The sequence below is a fragment of the Acanthochromis polyacanthus genome, chromosome 3 (genome assembly GCF_021347895.1).
Source record: "Acanthochromis polyacanthus isolate Apoly-LR-REF ecotype Palm Island chromosome 3, KAUST_Apoly_ChrSc, whole genome shotgun sequence".
NCBI classification, from domain to species: Eukaryota; Metazoa; Chordata; class Actinopteri; family Pomacentridae; genus Acanthochromis; species Acanthochromis polyacanthus.
The window spans coordinates 31344187-31362660 of record NC_067115.1 but is presented as its reverse complement, the minus strand read 5'-3'; the positions used below and the strand labels follow the sequence as shown (position 1 = coordinate 31362660).

Here is an 18474-nt window from a genome sequence, read left to right as displayed (position 1 = left end):
ATAGCTTTTTTTTTTTTTTTTATACCTCTATACCCGTGTTAATCAGTCATGATTAATTAATTGCAAAGCCTCTTAGATTAATTTTTTTTTAATTGTGTCCTACGACTAATATTTATCTTACTTGGTTAATGTCATTTTTGCTCCTGGACCTCATATGTTACATAATGTTAGCTGGAAATCAATATTTTAAGAATGTCTATTTAACTTGTAAAATCTATTTATCTTAAGCTAATAACTTTTCTCTGGTAAGTCGCTGCCCTATTTTCCAAGACGATACTCCTCTGACTCTCTGACCTGCTGCCTGGATGCTGGACGTGACATCGAGCCGTGTTCTCACGAGTAGCGTGTATTACCCTATCAAAGAGTAGATACTGAGCAAGAACAATTATCCGAGTACTTCTGACTCAAAGACAAGACGTGTCTTTCTTGGAGTGGAGCTTTAATATACAGACTTGCCATTCTTGAGTACAAAACGATGTGAAACTACAGGTGTTGCTTCTCCAGGAGTAAAACAAAAAAAAGGCATGAAACGTGTGGGAATCGGAAGCTCCGTGTTGTCTCTCTGCATTAACTTTGCGCTCTCATGCAATAGTACCCCAACAGCACATCCAGTGGACTGACATGTCAAAATAAGAGCGGTAATTTCACAATAAAACTCTATATTAAAATGCATTGAAACGTGCCTGAAAGACAGAACAATACCTTTACAGAAAGGCACAACAGAGGGCTGAAAGAGCCGCATGCGGCTCCGGAGCCGCGAGTTGCCGACCCCTGATCTATACGATCAAGGTGCTTTCACTTCCTTTGCATTTCTGTCAGACAAATACTGCCTCCCTAACAGTCATTTTTTTCGGTACCTTCAAATGAGACACTTTATCCAAAAGCAATTCCCACACTTCCCAAACCGCCCCCCTGAAGCTGAAATAGACCAATTCCTGTCTCTGGACTTGCAACAAAAACGACTGGTATCTTTCATTTATAATAGGATTGCTCTTTTGACCCCAGCTTCCACGGTATCATCTAAGGAAGCATGGGAAAAAGATTTGGGGATAGACATTACTGATGTCCAGTTGAGGGACATTTTAAAAATGGTCCATTCTTCATCCATTTGCGCGAGGCACAATTTACTACAATGGAAGGTGCTCCATAGATCCAATTTTACCAATGATAAAATGGCCAAGATATATCCTGGACACAAGGATGCCTGTAACCGCTGTAAACAGTCCCCAGCTGATCACGCACATATGTTCTGGACGTGCCCAAGGTTAATCAACTTTTGGTCTGATGTATTTCAAACTTTTAAACTGGCTCATAACACAGATTTAGAACCGAATCCCCTGACCGATCTTTTTGGTCTCCCTCCCAATAAAAATTTGCCCATTACTACACAACGTGTCTTAGCCTTTACCACCCTGCTTGCCAGGCGTATTATTCTTCTTAAATGGAAACATGTCTCCCAACAGACCCATAATAGTTGGATACGTGATATTTTGCAATTGTCACGAACGAGCGGGATGGACCTGAGCAGAGAGCCACACTACCAAGGCTGGCTGGAATGAAGGTGCTTTATTGTTAGGGGTGAAAAGTGGCTTGGTGGGGGGATAACCAGGGTGCAGGAGCGGGGAGGTCCAGACAGGGACAGAAGGGGTCCAGGCAGGAACGGGGGATCCAGGCAGGAACGGGGGGATCCAGGAGGGGGAAACCGGTGATGATTGGGTTGGGGAGAGCCGGAGGGGAAGGAGGATGGCAGGGATCCCGGACAGCTGAACTGTGGGCGAGGAACAGGAGAAAACAACATAAGAAAAGGCAAAACTTAACAGATTAAACAGGAGGCTAGAGAGCGAACTGACTGTGGAGTCTTTGTTCAACAATCTGGCAGGGAGTGGAAGGATGAGCCGGTTCTTATTGCTGGGGTGTGTAATCAGGTCGATGATCGTCAGCTGTCCGGGAGCCGTAGAGGTGGTTGATCGCCTGAGTGGAGTCAGCTGGGAAGCTAGACTCCACTCAGGCACCGAGCTGCATAGGGAGAGACAGGGCAGAGGAGTGGATGGGAGACGAAGAGAAATCAGATGGGAAAGGGGGTATTGGGGATGTCAGGTGGGAAGGACGGGGGTGAGGAAGGAGCCCTGACAGCAATATTTACAGTCAGAGAAGTTAAGGTTCTCGCAGAAGGGTTCGCTGACAGCTTTCCATAAAACTTGGGACCCACTGCTGACTTACATTAGCAATAGTCTAACTCTTGTTCCTGACGATGCAGAGGATGCTACTTAAAGGTTGAAGAGAGAGAGAGCCCACCCCCGCACTCCCCCACCCCCGTTTTTTTCCGCTTTGTTTGTTTGTTTGTCTAGTTTTTGTTGCTTAATTACTTATGTAGTTATATGTTGTTATGTAATAACTTGGTTGCGTATTGTGACTATACCTGATATGGGTTGTGGGGAGGGATAAAGGAATTCATATAGGGAGTTTTCTTTTTTTTAATTCTCTTTCACTGTAATGCAGACATTCAGATGTAATGTGAAACTGAAATACTTTTTTTATGATGTCTGCAGAAACTCAATAAAGAAATTTGGGGAAAAAAAGAACCTATGAACTGTACTAAAAAAAAACAAGTCTGTGTCAGAAAGCCAGAATATTTAGTTTAACTGCAACAATTTTCTCAAGAGGAATATATAAAGATACGAGAAGTTTGCCAGAAGCTTGTATGTGGTTTCCAAAAGCACCTGATTAAAGTTAAAAAGGCCAAAGGACATTAAACCAATTATTAGAATTTCTTTATGTATTGACAAGTGGATGGAAACTTTTGATCACAGCTGTGTGGTCCCTTTCTAAAGAAGACCATTGTCATTTGTAAGTTTTTTCACTCAACCACAAACACGAATAGAGGAAGGAAACTGTCTGCGAAACTATTTTAAGTTTGTATTTTAGCCACAGTGAAACAGAACAACATCCCATCACACCGGTCTTTGTCAGAATTTTACTGCCTGCTTATTGTTTAGCTTTAATGTCTTTTGTGATTTTTTTAAATTTTACAGTTTTATGTCAGTGTCAGCTACAATAAAGGTCAGATCACCGTTTTATTGATGCAATTGATAGAATTTCTACTGTGTGTTATTTTTACGATGTGTTTTACTTTGTCTGACAGGACCACCATGGGATGTAAAGTAGCACAAGCTGGATTTCTTGTCTTGTTTCTCTCCTCATCAGGTACTGCAATTTTACATGTTTCATTTTTCAGTGATGCTGTAGCTGGTTGTTTTAGTTCTGAAATATATCTCATCGAATGGACACATACATCAACCAACTAGTACATGTGGTGGTGTATACAAGCGTATTCTTCTTTCAAAGGTAGGATCAAGTGAAGTTTTCAAAATGTAAAAGCTCAGTGGAAAAAAAGAGCAACACTGAACAGGCATTGATTAGAACTGATACCAACGGACTGTTAGAAAAAAATTCTTCAATTTATTAGATTTTCGACTCCAGTGAAACAAACCCCTGTTCATTTTGTAACAATAACGAACAGGAGTTCTTTGGGGATTTTTTTTTTTTAATTTAGCAAATACAAACAAACAGCAGTGTGTTTATATACATACACATGTACATATATGAATATGTGTATGTATATATACACACCAAAAGTTATGTTAGCACATGAATAAAAGTGTGAGTTTTCATGGAAAACATCAAATTGTCTGTGTGACCCCCAAACCTTTGAACAGTAGTCTATAGAAAAGGATAACAGTTAAAGATGAAAAGAATTTTTTACACTTTTTACATCTGTTTCTCATGAAATCAGCAGTTATCTAACAGAGAAGCAGCAAAGAAACTTTACGATGAATCACTTCTCCTTTCTACAAGTGTCTTCTGATCCTTTTATCTTTTTCAACAGTTGACTCATGATTCAATTGAAATGCAGTCATATTCTTTTACTTTGCCCTCAGAGTGTGTGATGTCCTGTCTCAGTGCACATCGATGTGACCAGGAGAGAGTTTAGATATCTCCTTTAACACCAGAAGAATGAATCCTATTTTCTGATGTGCTCTGTGTTTCAGTGGTGCAGGGTGACACTGGCTATAGAGTGAGGTACTCTTCTACTCAGATCTGTGCCTTACAAGGATCAGAGGTGGACATAAGCTGCACCTACACATACCCATCCAGAGTAAAGAAGACTGTTACTGTGGTTAAGGAAGCTGTGTGGTTTACTAAGATGAACCGTGATGAACCTGTAGATCTGATGACAGATTCAGAGTTTGCAGATCGTGTACAGTATCGTTGTGGTAAAAACAGCTGCACTCTAAAAATCACAGACCTGAGAATCAGCGACTCAGCTGAGTACAAGTTTATGTTCAGAACAAACCAACCAGGACAGAAAACTATTGGTTCACCTGGAGTCACTCTGTCTGTCACAGGTAAGATTTTCTACTGACAATATGAGGATGTGAAACATGCTACTGCTACTACTGGACAACAGTTAAAATAACATTTCTTTCTTTACACATACAGCTCTCCAGGTGAAGGTGACAGAGACATGGCGTTTTTATCCTTCCTGGGCAGAGCTGACGTGTAGCAGCAGCTGTCGTCTACCTGATCATTATTCCTACCTCTGGTACATGAATGGAAAGACCCTTCACACAAAAACATCTTCTATTGAGAAAAGCTTTGATTATTCAGACAGCATTGCATGTGCTGTTAAAAGATATGAGAAGCTTCCATCTCCTTCACTGTGTGAGTTGTAATTTTGTACCATCACTGTCTGTATTTTTAATACTAGAGTCCTCATATCTCCTGCCTGTTTTTCATTGATCCACTACTGCTGTCAGTGTTCCAGCAACAGTATCACCTGATCTGTATTGATGGAGTCAACATGTTGCTGACAATAGTTTTTGAAATGTTTGAATCTTCTTCTAGGTGTTCATGAATCACCCTGTAACAGCGTGGTTTACACCCAAAGAAGCATCTGCATCCCCAAAGGATCATCAGTGGACATTTCATGCACATACAGTCATAAAACATCGGGTTTGACAACATTCTGGTTCAGTCCTGAACGTAGTCATCAGCCTGAGGACCTCAGAGAAGACTCTCAGTATGAAGGTCGTGTTGAGGTCTTTGACAAGAAAAGACGCTCCACTCTGAGGATCAGAGACCTGAGAGTCACTGATTCAGCCCAATATCAATTTAAATTTATAGCACGATGGTTTGAATGGAAGAGCAATTTACCTGGAACAACTCTGACTGTCACAGGTACTGTGAACACAAACTGATGTAGATGACCAGTCAAAAGTTTAGACACACATCCTCTCATTTAAAGTTTTTCTTTATTTTCATGACTGTTTACAAAGCTTTAATGAAGGCAAAGGGTGGCAATTTTGAAGGATCTAAAATGTAAAACATATTTAGATTTATTTCACAATTGTTTGTTTGATACTTAATTCCATATATCGTGCTTTATAGTTTTGAAGTCTTTATTGAGAATCTGCAATGTAGAAAGTAGTAAAAATATATTTTTACTGGTCGTGTACATGAATCCACTGAAAGAAGCAGAAGGATTTAAAATATAGAATGTGTTTATGAGAGCACATATTGATTCATGACATTTCTGTTGTGTTCTCACATTCAGCTCTGCAGGTGCAGGTGACCAGAATAATATCAGTCCATCAGTCTCAAATGGAGGCAGAACTGAAGTGTCACAGCAGCTGCAGTCCAGCTGATCGTCTTTCCTACATCTGGTTCAAGAACGGACAGAAAATTTCTAAACAACAAACTTCTACTTACACAGGTTCCTTTAATCCTAGAGACAAGATCTCCTGTGCTTTCAGAGGACATGAAGATCACCGGTCTCCAACAGTGTGTGAGTTTACTTCACTAAATGTCAAACCTTTGCTCACAGTATGCAGATAGTGTGTTACCTGTAATATGTGGGACTCAAGAGGACATCCCACAGAACTGTACATCATAGTGTACTGTCATTTTAAAGATTTTTACTATTTATTATTTATTTCAGAAGAGAATGGAAAAGCAGAAACTCTGATGTTCGCCTTCACAATTAGCATTACTTCTGTTTATGCGACACTGATTATTGTTGAAATCAACGATGATGAAGTATTAACACGTGATATTTAGTACTAAGTCTGTTAAATGTCTCTAGAATTCTCATTTATTTTATGAAAATAATGGTCACCAGCTGTGCTTGATGTGTCTGAACAAACCATCACACTATAATATGTTATCTGCATCAATCTCCAGACCCTTCAAAGCTTCCCTCTGTGTCAGTGAGTCCATCTGGTGAGATAGTGGAGGGAAGTTCAGTGACTCTGACCTGTCGCACTGATGCTAACCCAGCAGCTGAAAACACTTTGTACAAGGGGAACCAAAGTCTGCCTCTGGGATCAGGAGGAACTTATCATTTCACCTCTATCAGCTCTGAGGACAGAGGACTCTACGACTGCAAGTCTGATGATCAATCTGTGTCTTTATTCATAAATGTCCTGTGTAAGTAAACATCAGTACATCAACTGGGCTTAAAAATACATAAAAACACTATTTGTTTTATTCAGACAAGTAGAAAGAACGTCAGTTTGTAATGAATTCTGTCACTGAACTGAAATAAAAGCTTCCAGGACACTTTGAAATAACTTCTTTTCTGTCTCTACATATTGTCCTCCAGATGCTCCAAAGCTTCCCTCTGTGTCAGTGAGTCCATCTGGTGAGATAATGGAGGGAAGTTCAGTGACTCTGACCTGCAGCAGTGATGCTAACCCAGCAGCTAATTACACCTGGTACAAGGAGAATGAAGACTCACCTAAAGCATCAGGACAGATCTTCACCGTCACTGACTTTACAGCTGAACACAGTGGGAATTATTACTGCGTAGCTCAGAACACAAGAGGGCGTCATAACTCCACCTTATATATGACTACGGCAGGTAAGTTTTTCCAATTAACTCTACATGTTTTTTATGTTCACTAAAGAACAAATCAACACTCATGCATTGAAAACAGTATTCCCAGTGAGGATGTCTTGAATATTTTTCCGCCGTTACTCTCACTCAAACGATCCAAAGACTGTCTGATTAACTTACAATATCATTTAAAAGGCTGACGGAGATACAATAGCACTCATATCAATATATCTTCATTTTAGGGAAAACAGCTTTAATACCAAATGTCATCAGGTTAACTTTGGTGGTCTTGAGTCTGATCATTCTGCTTCTTTTGATTGTGTGGATGAGGTAAAACTACTTCAAATCCATCAGCAGTCTTTACCTTCCCTTTCAAAGATTTACTTTAAACCTTGATTCCTTTGATTTTGGTTTCTAGGAAGAAGATGTCCTCGAGCCATGAAGTTGAATCAAATGAAGTGGTGGAGATGATAGAGGTGAGAGAGAGAAACATCAAGCCATATGTATAGAATGTAATGTATAGTTTGGTTCAAATATCTTGGCCTATAAATTCATATTCAGTCATTTTGCACCATGTGAGGTAATTTTTAACCGACAGGGGGCAAATGAAATGAAAAAGCATCATAAAGTGTTGTGGTGGGGTCTTGGGTTCCTACATGCTGTCAGACACCTTTCAGACCTCCTTGGCATCGATCATTGACATCGATTGGGTCTCTGGGACTCCACTGGAAGACGATCGTCATCCTTTCACAAAATGTTTCAACATTTGGTGTTTTGATCATGGTGCTGCCTAGCACATCACTTCAAAATCTCCTATCAATGTTCAGATGGGTTGAGATCTGGTGACTGTAAAAGCCACAGAATAAGATTCATATTTTCATCAAACCATTCATTGAGCCCTTGTGCTCTGTTTAAGGGAACACTGTCAGCCTGTAAGAGACCACTGCCTTCAGGATACAAATGTTTCATCACAGGACAAAGGTGATCACTCAGAGACACTTTGTATTGATTTGCAGTGACTCTTGCCTTTAAGTGAACAAGTGGACCCAAACCATGTCAGCAAAATGCCCCCCAAAGCACAACAGAGCCACCAGATCCCCTCATGTTGGGGTCAGTACAGATCTGTACTGTTGTCTGAATGTACACCTCACATTAACTCCCAAACATGTTGAGAATCGGTACAAACCCAACCATTAGAAAGTGCATTGTTACAGTTTTGGGAAATATCTCACAAATCATTTTTCACTTTCTACAGATGCGGTGAAATCACAGACTGGACTGACCTGATGGAAACAGAAAGTAGTGATGGTAAAACATCACAGTGGAAAATGATGCTGCGCAGGATGTGATGGATGGGGATACATTTACTGTAAAATGTTTTAATGTTCAGTTTTTAGTATCAGCAGCATGTAGCAGAACATCTGACTAGAATTCAAGCTTTTTAGACCTGTACAGATTTCATTGTTTAGGATGAAAGTTAGCAGTGGTGGCTGGCTTTGGTCCCCACAAGTATAGCCAGCACCTGACCACACACACACACACACACACACACACACACACACACACACACACACACACACACACACACACACACACACACACACACACACACACACAGATACACATTCAGAAGACTTTGACAGCCACAAATGCCGTCTGCGATATTTCAGTCAGTCACTTTTTGTTCATAAACAGCTAACATACAATCACGCAACTCATTTTGGCTAGTCTTGGACGTGTACTTTGCAACTTGTGTGTTTGACAGGTGATCTGCTAACTGACTGTCTAAAAAAGAAAATTGGTCAACCAGGTCCAGAAATACGCAGCATTGGGTTGAAGTGGGGGATTCGTCAGATCCCCGTAAAGCTAGCTCGTGTGCTTCACAAAATTTATTCAGTCCACAATCTTTGATAGTGAATGTCTATTTTTTTTCACCAGCTCGTTGTGCCTCTGTACAGCGATGCGGTGGCCCTCATCCAGCTGACAGGCGATGTTAACTTTTCCTAACATGGGCAGCTTGACGCTGTTTCCGATGTGACTTGTGCTGCATTCATGTTTTCTAATTTTGTCCGACAAATGTTTCAAATCCACAATTCCTTGTTGAGTCCTTTGGTTTCACCTAAACTTAAAACAATCTGTTGTAAGTTATTTAAAAAATAATTTTCTCATCTTTTTTGTGTTTGCCTGGGAGGGCTTAGCCCTGATAGCCCATTTATACCAGCCGTCCCTGAAAATTAGTAAGATGTGACATTTAATCCGCTGGACTTCAGAAATACTGAGCAGACAAGTGGAACTAGAAGCAAACTATTTCACAGCATGTACAGTTTCTATTTAAACACATTTAAATCAAACATTGGCATTTTGTAACAGATTCAAAGTGTTGCAGATGAAGCTTGAAAAACATCCAGCTACCTACTGTATTCACATTTCAGTTCCTTCTCACTGCTGTGGCGGGCGACAGTGTGGAATACAGTGTGGATTTCAGCTCCCAAGGAACAGCTGTTGTTTTATTGTCCTGCATTAAGCTTTTATTGAAGAGAAATAAACATTTTTTTTTGTTCTGACTTATAGCTTCCTGTCTTACAGTTTGTCACTTTAAGGATGAAACCTAACAATGAATTGCCACAGAGATAATGCTCACAATAACACAGCAAGTTCTCTTTTTCATTGTAATATTATATTACTGTGTGATGTGTAACTCATATGAAGCTGTAATTTTCCATGAAGCACTGTAAATAGGAACCAAGGGCCGAACAAGCAGCAAACTGGAGATAACACATATCAAGTTGTGTAACTCATGCTTCCGTTTCTGTATAAAGCTATGCTGTTTCCCACGTTGTCAGTCACTGGTTCAGACTGGGCTCTGTTCATGTTGATTCATTGCTGGAAGTAAAACTTTGCTTTGACTTGAGAGACGACTCTGAGTGTTGATTTGGAGAAGTCAGAGCTCCACTGAACAATTCTCCTGACATGTAATTACAAACAGTTTCATGTCAACCCTCCCCATCAACAATGTTTGAGACTTCAAAAGTTTTAAATAAATGTGATTATTTAACTTTGCAATCATGCATTTAATTTAGTGGTGTCACAGGTGTCCTGAATAAGCCAAATAGGTCTAAAAACAGAATCTGTCTGTGTAGGTTCTCAGTCATCCAGGTCATGGTAATTGTAAAGTGTATAAATTCATCTCCAATTCCACCTTAGATGCCATGGATTTTAATTTAACTATGTTGCACAGACTGAAGAAACAGATATGTGTTACAGTAACTGACTGACATGGGACAGATCTTTTAATAATCCTTTATAGTAAATTACAGTGCCACAGCAGGTACAGGATAAACACAATGCCACACGTTTCCTCAAATAGCTTCCATACTTAACATAAAAAGAACAATGAATAAACACTAAAAAAATTGCTAGCTGTATGTGTAAGTTAGATTATTACGGTAATTGGTTGTATATGCAAAAGCATAATTAAAAAATTCTTGAGAAGCTTGATCTCATGAATATATTATCCATCTGAACAGGTGACGACAGTCCACAGAGGAAGGAAACTGTGACCTAAACCACTGAAAGTTTGTGTCCTAACCACAGTGAAACAGAAGAAATTCTGACAGCAGATCACATCCGTCTTTGCCAGACACAGTCTGCAACAAAAGCTGTTGTATAGCTTACGATAATGAGCTTTAATACGAGTGAAGGACTAAATTTGTCTGAACAAGTTCAGTGAGGTGAACGTCACCGTCAGCTACACTCCAGGTGAGACTACTGTGTTCATTCATGTGACTGATAGAATTTATTCTGTGTGTTTTTGAATTGTTGATGTGTTTTACTTTGTCTGCAGTCACAGCAGAGAGAGAAAAGAACCACCATGGGATGTAAAGCAGCACAAGCTGGATTTCTTGTCTTCCTTCTCTCCTCATCAGGTACTTTATTTACTACTGAGTCTGAATAGACACATCACATCAACCATCTATCTACAGAACACGTGATAGCTTTAAAGTTCTGTAAAATATCGTGTTGATTTCTGTGCAGCTGCTAAACCTATTTCTGTTTGAAAGTTTTCTGTGAAGTGTAGCATTGATCAGGCAGTGATGACACCAAGAGATTTTCATGAAAAGTTGCTCAATCTTACTGAATTTTGCAACTCTGTGTATTTGTAGCAACAAATGTTTACAATTCATTTACAAAGTGCATTTTTAATGTGGGACTTGTTTGATTGTTTGTGTGCCAAAGATTCAGTTTAAGTTTTAACATTGGATGTCTGCTGAAAATAAACATTGAACCATGTTAACATATTTTTCACATAATCATCATTATGACAGTCCAGTCAAACCCTCCAGTTTATTTATTAGATGTGTGCCGTACATGTGTTTTGTGCTGAATATTAGCAGGCCTGAACTTTTCACACTTTTGTGTTTTTTCTGCATTTTGTCACCTCCACACCCCTCACTTCTCCTTTCTAAAAACATCTTCTCTTCCTTTTATGTTCTTCAGTACAGCTGCCTCTTGGTTCACGGGTTAATTACTGTCCTATTGTTTCACTGAACCCTTAGAAGCAGCTTCATTGGTCGATTATGTGACCACATTACAAAGACACTGACTCTGGGGTTTTCTGTGCTCTCATAGCACTTATACAAGATCAAATATACATGAATTTAAACAAGAACAACAGAACACAGAAGGAAATTAGCTTTTAACTGCTTTGTGCAACTATAGATATGTGTAAATGTTTAATGATGTGTGATGTCCTGTCTCAGTGCACATCGATGTGACCAGGAGAGAATTTGGATATCTCCTTTAACACCAGAAGAATGAATCCTATTTTCTGATGTGCTCTGTGTTTCAGTGGTGCAGGGTGACGCTGGCTATAGAGTGAGGTACTCTTCTACTCAGATCTGTGCCTTACAAGGATCAGAGGTGGACATAAGCTGCACCTACACATACCCATCCAGAGTAAAGGAGAATGTCACTGTGGTTGAGGAAGCTGTGTGGTTTACTAAGAAGAAACTTAATCAGCCTGTAGATCTGATGACAGATTCAGAGTTTGCAGATCGTGTACAGTATCGTTGTGATAAAAACAGCTGCACTCTGAAAATCACAGACCTGAGAATCAGCGACTCAGCTAAATACAAGTTCATGTTCAGAACAAACCAACCAGGACAGAAAACTATTGGTTCACCTGGAGTCACTCTGTCTGTCACAGGTAAGATTTTCTACTGACAATATGAGGATGTGAAACATGCTACTGCTACTACTGGACAACAGTTAAAATAACATTTCTTTCTTTACACATACAGCTCTCCAGGTGAAGGTGATACGCACAGGAGTCTGGACATCTTCCTGGGCAGAGCTGACGTGTAGCAGCAGCTGTCGTCTACCTGATCATTATTCCTACGTCTGGTACATGAATGGAAAGACCCTTCACACAGAAACACCTTCTATTGACAAATACTTTGATAATTCAGACAGCATTGCATGTGCTGTTAAAAGATATGAGAAGCTTCCATCTCCTTCACTGTGTGAGTTGTAATTTTTTACCATCACTGTCTGTATTTTTAATACTAGAGTCCTCATATCTCCTGCCTGTTTTTCATTGATCCACTACTGCTGTCAGTGTTCCAACAACAGTATCACCTGATCTGTATTGATGGAGTCAACATGTTACTGACAATAATTTTTGAAATGCTTTAATCTTCTTCTAGGTGTTCATGAATCACCCTGTAACAGTGTGTTTTACACCCAAAGAAGCATCTGCATCCCCAAAGGATCATCAGTGGACATTTCATGCACATACAGTCATAAAACATCGGATTTGACAACATTCTGGTTCAGTCCTGAACGTAGTCGTCAGCCTGAGGACCTCAGAGAAGACTCTGAGTATGAAGGTCGTGTTGAGGTCTTTGACAAGAAAAGACGCTCCACTCTGAGGATCAGAGACCTGAGAGTAACTGATTCAGCCCAATATCAATTTAAATTTATAGCACGATGGTTTGAATGGAAGAGCAATTTACCTGGAACAACTCTGACTGTCACAGGTACTGTGAACACAAACTGATGTAGATGACCAGTCAAAAGTTTAGACACACATCCTCTCATTTAAAGGTTTTTTCTTTATTTTCATGACTGCTTATTTTTTATAATATATAAATAATATTTTTTTTATATCTTTTTTATATTTTGTAGATTCTCACTGAAGATGTCAAGTCTATGAATGAACATATATGTAATTATGTAGTAAAAAAGTGTGAAAAAGTCAAAACATGTTTTATATTTTAGATTCTTCAAAATAGCCACCCTTTGCTTTGATTACAGCTTTCCACACTCTTGGCATTTTCTCCATGAGCTTCATGAGGTAGAACCTGAAATGGTTTTCCAACAGTCTTGAAGGAGTTCCCAGAGATGCTGAGCACTTGTTGGTCCTTTTGTCTTCACTCTGTGGTCCATCTCATCCCAAACCATCTGGATTGGGTTTAGGTCAGGTGACTGTGGAGGCCAGGTCATCTGATGCAGCACTCCATCACTCTCCTTCTTGGTCAAATAGTCCTGGAGGTGTGTTTGGAGTCATTGTCCTGCTGAAAAATAAATGATTGTCCAAAAAAACGCAAACCATGGCAGGTGGAACCAAAGATCTGAAATGTGGACTCATCAGACCAAAGCACAGATTTCCACTGGTCTAATGTCCATTCTTTGTGTTTCTTGGTCCAAACAAATCTCTTCTGCTTGTTGCTTTTCCTTAGTAGTGGTTTCTTAGCACCTGTTTGACCATAAAGGCCTGATTGGTCAGTCTGCTCTGAACAGTTGATGTAGAGATGTGTCTGCTACTAGAACTCTGTGTGGCATTTATCTGGACTCTAATCTGAGCTGCTGTTAACTTTCCATTTCTGAGGCTGGTGACTGGGATGAACTTCTCCTCAGCAGCAGAGGTGACCCAGATAGCAAACTATGGGTGAATCAATGTTGAATCTATGTTGAGACCTAACGTAGAAATTATACATAAAGCGCAAGGTTGATAAAATGATGAGTCAACCTTTGCTTTTCAACCATAAATCACACTTTACCCAGATTGCAAAAGATGTTAAATCAATGTTGAATTAGGGTTAAGAAGGTTGAATTGTGGTTACGGTTGAAGACTGATGGTTGGATCAACGTTGATTCAGCAACATTTTGTCAACATTGAAGTTTGTGTTTAAAGGATGCCATTGAATCTACATTGTATTTTGGTTTAATTAAAATGTTTGACAGGTCAATGTTTAATTAATGTTGAATCTATGTTTGCAAACATGTAATCTATGTAAGCAAACGTTGACTCAACATTGTATCAACCTTGCACTTTCTGTATAATTTCTACGTTAGGTCTCAACCAGCCTGTCCTCAAACAAAAAAACGACCACATAGGTCGTCTGTACACGCCCGTATTACGACCCAGTATTACGTTTTGACGTATGCGACCTCTAGCGGTTGAGTAAATATCGACACTCTGGAGTCGCAGGTGAAACGTCACCATGAACAAACTTTTATCTAACACTATCCCTGTCCCTATCCCTAACCCTAACCTTAACCATAACCCTAAACCCGTGTTGGGAAAGTGAGGAAAAAGCCGTTTTGCGACGGAAAAGCCGTTTCGTGAATTAAATCCCGTAATGCGTTCCTTTTCCCCGTAGGGGCGCTAACGTAAATACGCTCTCACGAGTCGTATTCCGGTGCATGGTGCATACGACTGATGCGGTCGTATGAATTTGAGGACTTGTTGGTCTCAACATAGATTCAACATTGATTCACCCATAGTTTGCTATCTGGGGACTCTTGGTCTTCCTTTCCTGGGGCAGTCCTCATGTGAACCAGTTTGGTTGTAGCGTCTGATGGTTTTTGTGACTGCACTTAAGGATACATTCAGAATTTTTGCAATTTCCTGGACTCACAGACCTTCAGTTCTTAAAGTAATGATGGACTGTGGTTTCTCTTTATTTAGCTGATTGGTTCTTGCCATAATATGGATTCTAACAGTTGTCAAATAGGGCTGTCAACTGTGTACCAACCTGACTTCTGCACAACACAACTGATGGTCCCAACCCCATTAAGAAGGCAAGAAATTCCAGAAATGAACCTTGACAAGACACACCTGTGAAGTGAAAACCATTTCAGGTTCTACCTCATGAAGCTCATGGAGAGAATGAAAAGAGTGTGTAAAGCAGTAATCAAAGCAAAGGGTGGTTATTTTGAAGAATCTAAAATATAAAACATATTTAGAGTTATTTCACAATTGTTTGTTTGATACATAATTCCACGTCTTGCTTTAGTTTGATGTCTTTATTGAGAATCTACAATGTATAAATTTGGTGAAAATACATTTTTACTGGTAGTGTACATGAATGCACAGAAGGATTTAAAATATAGAATGTGTTTATGAGAGCACATATTGATTCATGACATTTCTGTTGTGTTCTCACATTCAGCTCTGCAGGTGCAGGTGACCAGAATAATATCAGTCCATCAGTCTCAAACGGAGGCAGAGCTGAAGTGTCACAGCAGCTGCAGTCCAGCTGATCATCTTTCCTACATCTGGTTCAAGAACGAACAGAAAATCTCAAAACAACAAACTTCTACTTACACAGGTTCCTTTAATCCTGGAGAAAAGATCTCCTGTGCTTTCAAAGGACATGAAGCTCACCGGTCTCCATCAGTGTGTGAGTTTACTTCACTAAATGTCAAACCTTGGCTCACAGTATCCAGACAGTGTGTTACCTGTAATATGTGGGACTCAAGAGGACATCCCACCGTACTGTACATCATAGTGTACTGTCATTTTAAAGGTTTTTACTATTTATTATTTATTTCAAAAGAGAATGGAAAAGCAGAAACTCTGATGTTCGCCTTCATAATTAGCATTACTTTTACCTATGCAACACTGATTATTGATGAAATCAACGATGATGAAGTATTAACATGTGATATTTAGTACTAAGGTTAAATGTCTCTAGAATTCTCATTTATTTTATGAAAATAATGGTCACCAGCTGTGCTTGATGTGTCTGAACAAACCATCACACTATAATATGTTATCTGCATCAATCTCCAGACCCTTCAAAGCTTCCCTCTGTGTCAGTGAGTCCATCTGGTGAGATAGTGGAGGGAAGTTCAGTGACTCTGACCTGTCGCACTGATGCTAACCCAGCAGCTGAAAACACTTTGTACAAGGGGAACCAAAGTCTGCCTCTGGGATCAGGAGGAACTTATCATTTCACCTCCATCAGCTCTGAGGACAGAGGATTCTACGACTGCAAATCTGATGATCAGTCTGTGTCTTTGTTCATAAATGTCCTGTGTAAGTAAACATCAGTACATCAACTGGGCTTAAAAATATATAAAAACACTATTTACTTTGTTCAGGCAAGTCGAAAGAATGTCAATTTGTAGTGAAGTCTGTCTCTGAACTGAAATAAAAGCTTCCAGGACACTTTGAAGTAACTTCTTTTCTGTCTCTACATATTGTCCTCCAGATGCTCCAAAGCTTCCCTCTGTGTCAGTGAGCCCATCTGGTGAGATAATGGAGGGAAGTTCAGTGACTCTGACCTGCAGCAGTGATGCTAACCCAGCAGCTAACTACACCTGGTACAAGGAGAATGAAGACTCACCACTTCATTCAGGACAGACCTTCACCATGACTGACTTCAGAGCTGAACACAGTGGGAATTATTACTGTGAAGCTCAGAACACGAGAGGACGTCATAACTCCACCTTATATCTGAATGTTGCATCACGTAAGTTACAGATTATATAGAATCCACACCATAGGGGATCCTAACATACAGCGCTTTCCCCGTTAATTGCTGCTTAACATTTAATTGCAACTTTGTCTAGCAAAGCACTGGATGAACCTTTAACAAAAACTCACACCCAACAAATACACTTCATATGAGAAAGTTGCTAAAATTACTTCTGCTCTTGTCATTCCCTGTTCAACCTAAGAATTTAGTGTTTGTGCTGATCATATATTTACAGGTTCATGGAAGTTCCCAGTTGCTCTGTTGATCGCTGCTGTCATGTTGGCCTTCATTCTTCTCTTTCTCCTGCTATGGATTAGGTAAGCAGTTCATTTTCTCTGTGATGTATTTGCTTTGCATCTTAAAGGAAACATCTATGGACAATTCAGTGAAAAATTCATTCGTGCGTCTCACCTGAAGTCGCATCAGAAGTGGAAAGACATGTAAAGCAATAGCAAAGCATGGAAGCAGGTCTGTTCTGTTGTAGTTTCAGCACAAAATTTAGAGAGCATTAGTGAACTGGAGGCTTTGCACATGAGGAGGAGGCTAAAATGTAGAAAAGAGAGAAGTCAGAAGCTTGTGAGAATCTATCCGAATATTTTTAATTGGTGGTCATGAATGTCAAAGAAGGCTCAAGAAAATTTTGACTGTAAGGTTGAATACTTTTTCCTCTGAGCCTTTGTGGAGAAGATTACACTTATTTTTTGTGCTATTAGTAAGCTCAATGTGGCCTAAAAATGTTGTGAAATATCTGTTTCTATACACTCACTGGCCACTTTATTAAGTAGACTTGTTCAATTGCTTGTTAACACAAATAGCTAATCAGCCAATCACTCAATGCATTTATTGATGTAGACGTGGTCAAGACAACTTGCTAAAGTTCAAACCTCAGAATGGGGAAGGAAGGGGATTTAAATGACTTTGAACGTGGCATGGTTGTTGCCAGACGGGCTGGTCTGAGTATTTCACAAACTGTGATCTACTGGGATTTTCACACACAGTCATCTCTAGAGTTTACAGAGAACAGTTTGAAAAAGAGAAAATATCCAGTGAGCAGCAGTTGTATTGACCAAAATGCAATGTTGATGTGAGAGGTAGCCGCAAGGGGACACAAGCCAGTGTCTTATTGTGCCGGTCCCAAGCCCGGATAAATACAGAGGGTTGTGTCAGGAAGGGTATCTGACGTAAAACTATGGTCAAATCAACATGCAAATCAAATGAATGACTTCCATACCGGATCGGTCGAGGCCCGGGTTAACAACGACCGTCATCAGTGATGTCGACCTACAGGGTGCCGGTGGAAAATGGACGACTGTTGGTCGAAGAAGGAGGGGAGGAAGGTGTGTTCGTAGAACAGAGAGAAGAGCAACACAAGAGTCTAGACTGAGAGTAGGGACTTTGGAATGTTGGAACTATGACAGGAAAAGGTAGAGAGCTGGTTGACATGATGCAGAGAAGGAAGGTGGACATACTGTGTGTCCAGGAGACCAGGTGGAAGGTAGTGAAAAGCTAGAAGTTTAGGAGCAGGGTTCAAGTTGTTCTAGTCATGGGTGTAGATAGGAAGAGAAATGGAGTAGGAGTTATCAGCAATGAAGAGGATGAAGAGTGGAAAGGCACTTGGTCCTGATGATATACCTGTGGAGGTATGGAAGTGTCTCGGAGAGGTAGCAGTAGAGTTTCTGACTGGGTTGTTCAACAGGATCTTAGATAGTGAGGAGATGCCCGAGGAATGGAGGAGAAGTGTGCTGGTGCCCATCTTTAAGAACAAGGGAGATGTGCAGAGTTGTGGCAACTACAGAGGAATAAAGCTGATGA

General features: G+C 40.0%; 2 protein-coding genes across 2 annotated transcripts in view; both read left to right on the top strand.

The window, feature by feature from the left end:
- The first annotated feature begins 2090 nt into the window (after nt 1–2090).
- On the top strand, nt 2091–7595 carry LOC127533321 (B-cell receptor CD22-like). The gene is made up of 6 exons (XM_051945984.1): nt 2091–2097; nt 4050–4156; nt 5629–5845; nt 6241–6486; nt 6653–6847; nt 7573–7595. The coding sequence occupies exons 1-6, from the start codon at nt 2091–2093 to the stop codon at nt 7593–7595; spliced, it is 795 nt and encodes a 264-aa protein (XP_051801944.1).
- Nucleotides 7596–13506: 5911 nt separating this feature from the next.
- Nucleotides 13507–18474, top strand: part of LOC127533320 (B-cell receptor CD22-like) — a 62329-nt gene continuing 57361 nt past the window's right edge. The window contains exons 1-3 of the mRNA XM_051945983.1: nt 13507–13513; nt 15352–15582; nt 15975–16220. Of these exons, the coding sequence (XP_051801943.1) occupies nt 13507–13513; nt 15352–15582; nt 15975–16220 (484 nt within the window). The remainder of the gene's footprint in view (nt 13514–15351; nt 15583–15974; nt 16221–18474) is intronic.

What these genes read in the sequence shown, in the direction of transcription:
- LOC127533321 (XM_051945984.1), top strand. An exon ending in TCACCGGTCTCCAACAGTGT is followed by an intron (nt 5,846 to 6,240) that starts GTGAGTTTACTT and finishes ATCAATCTCCAG; the next exon opens with ACCCTTCAAAGCTTCCCTCT. An exon ending in TGACTTTACAGCTGAACACA is followed by an intron (nt 6,848 to 7,572) that starts GTGGGAATTATT and finishes GACACCTTTCAG; the next exon opens with ACCTCCTTGGCATCGATCAT.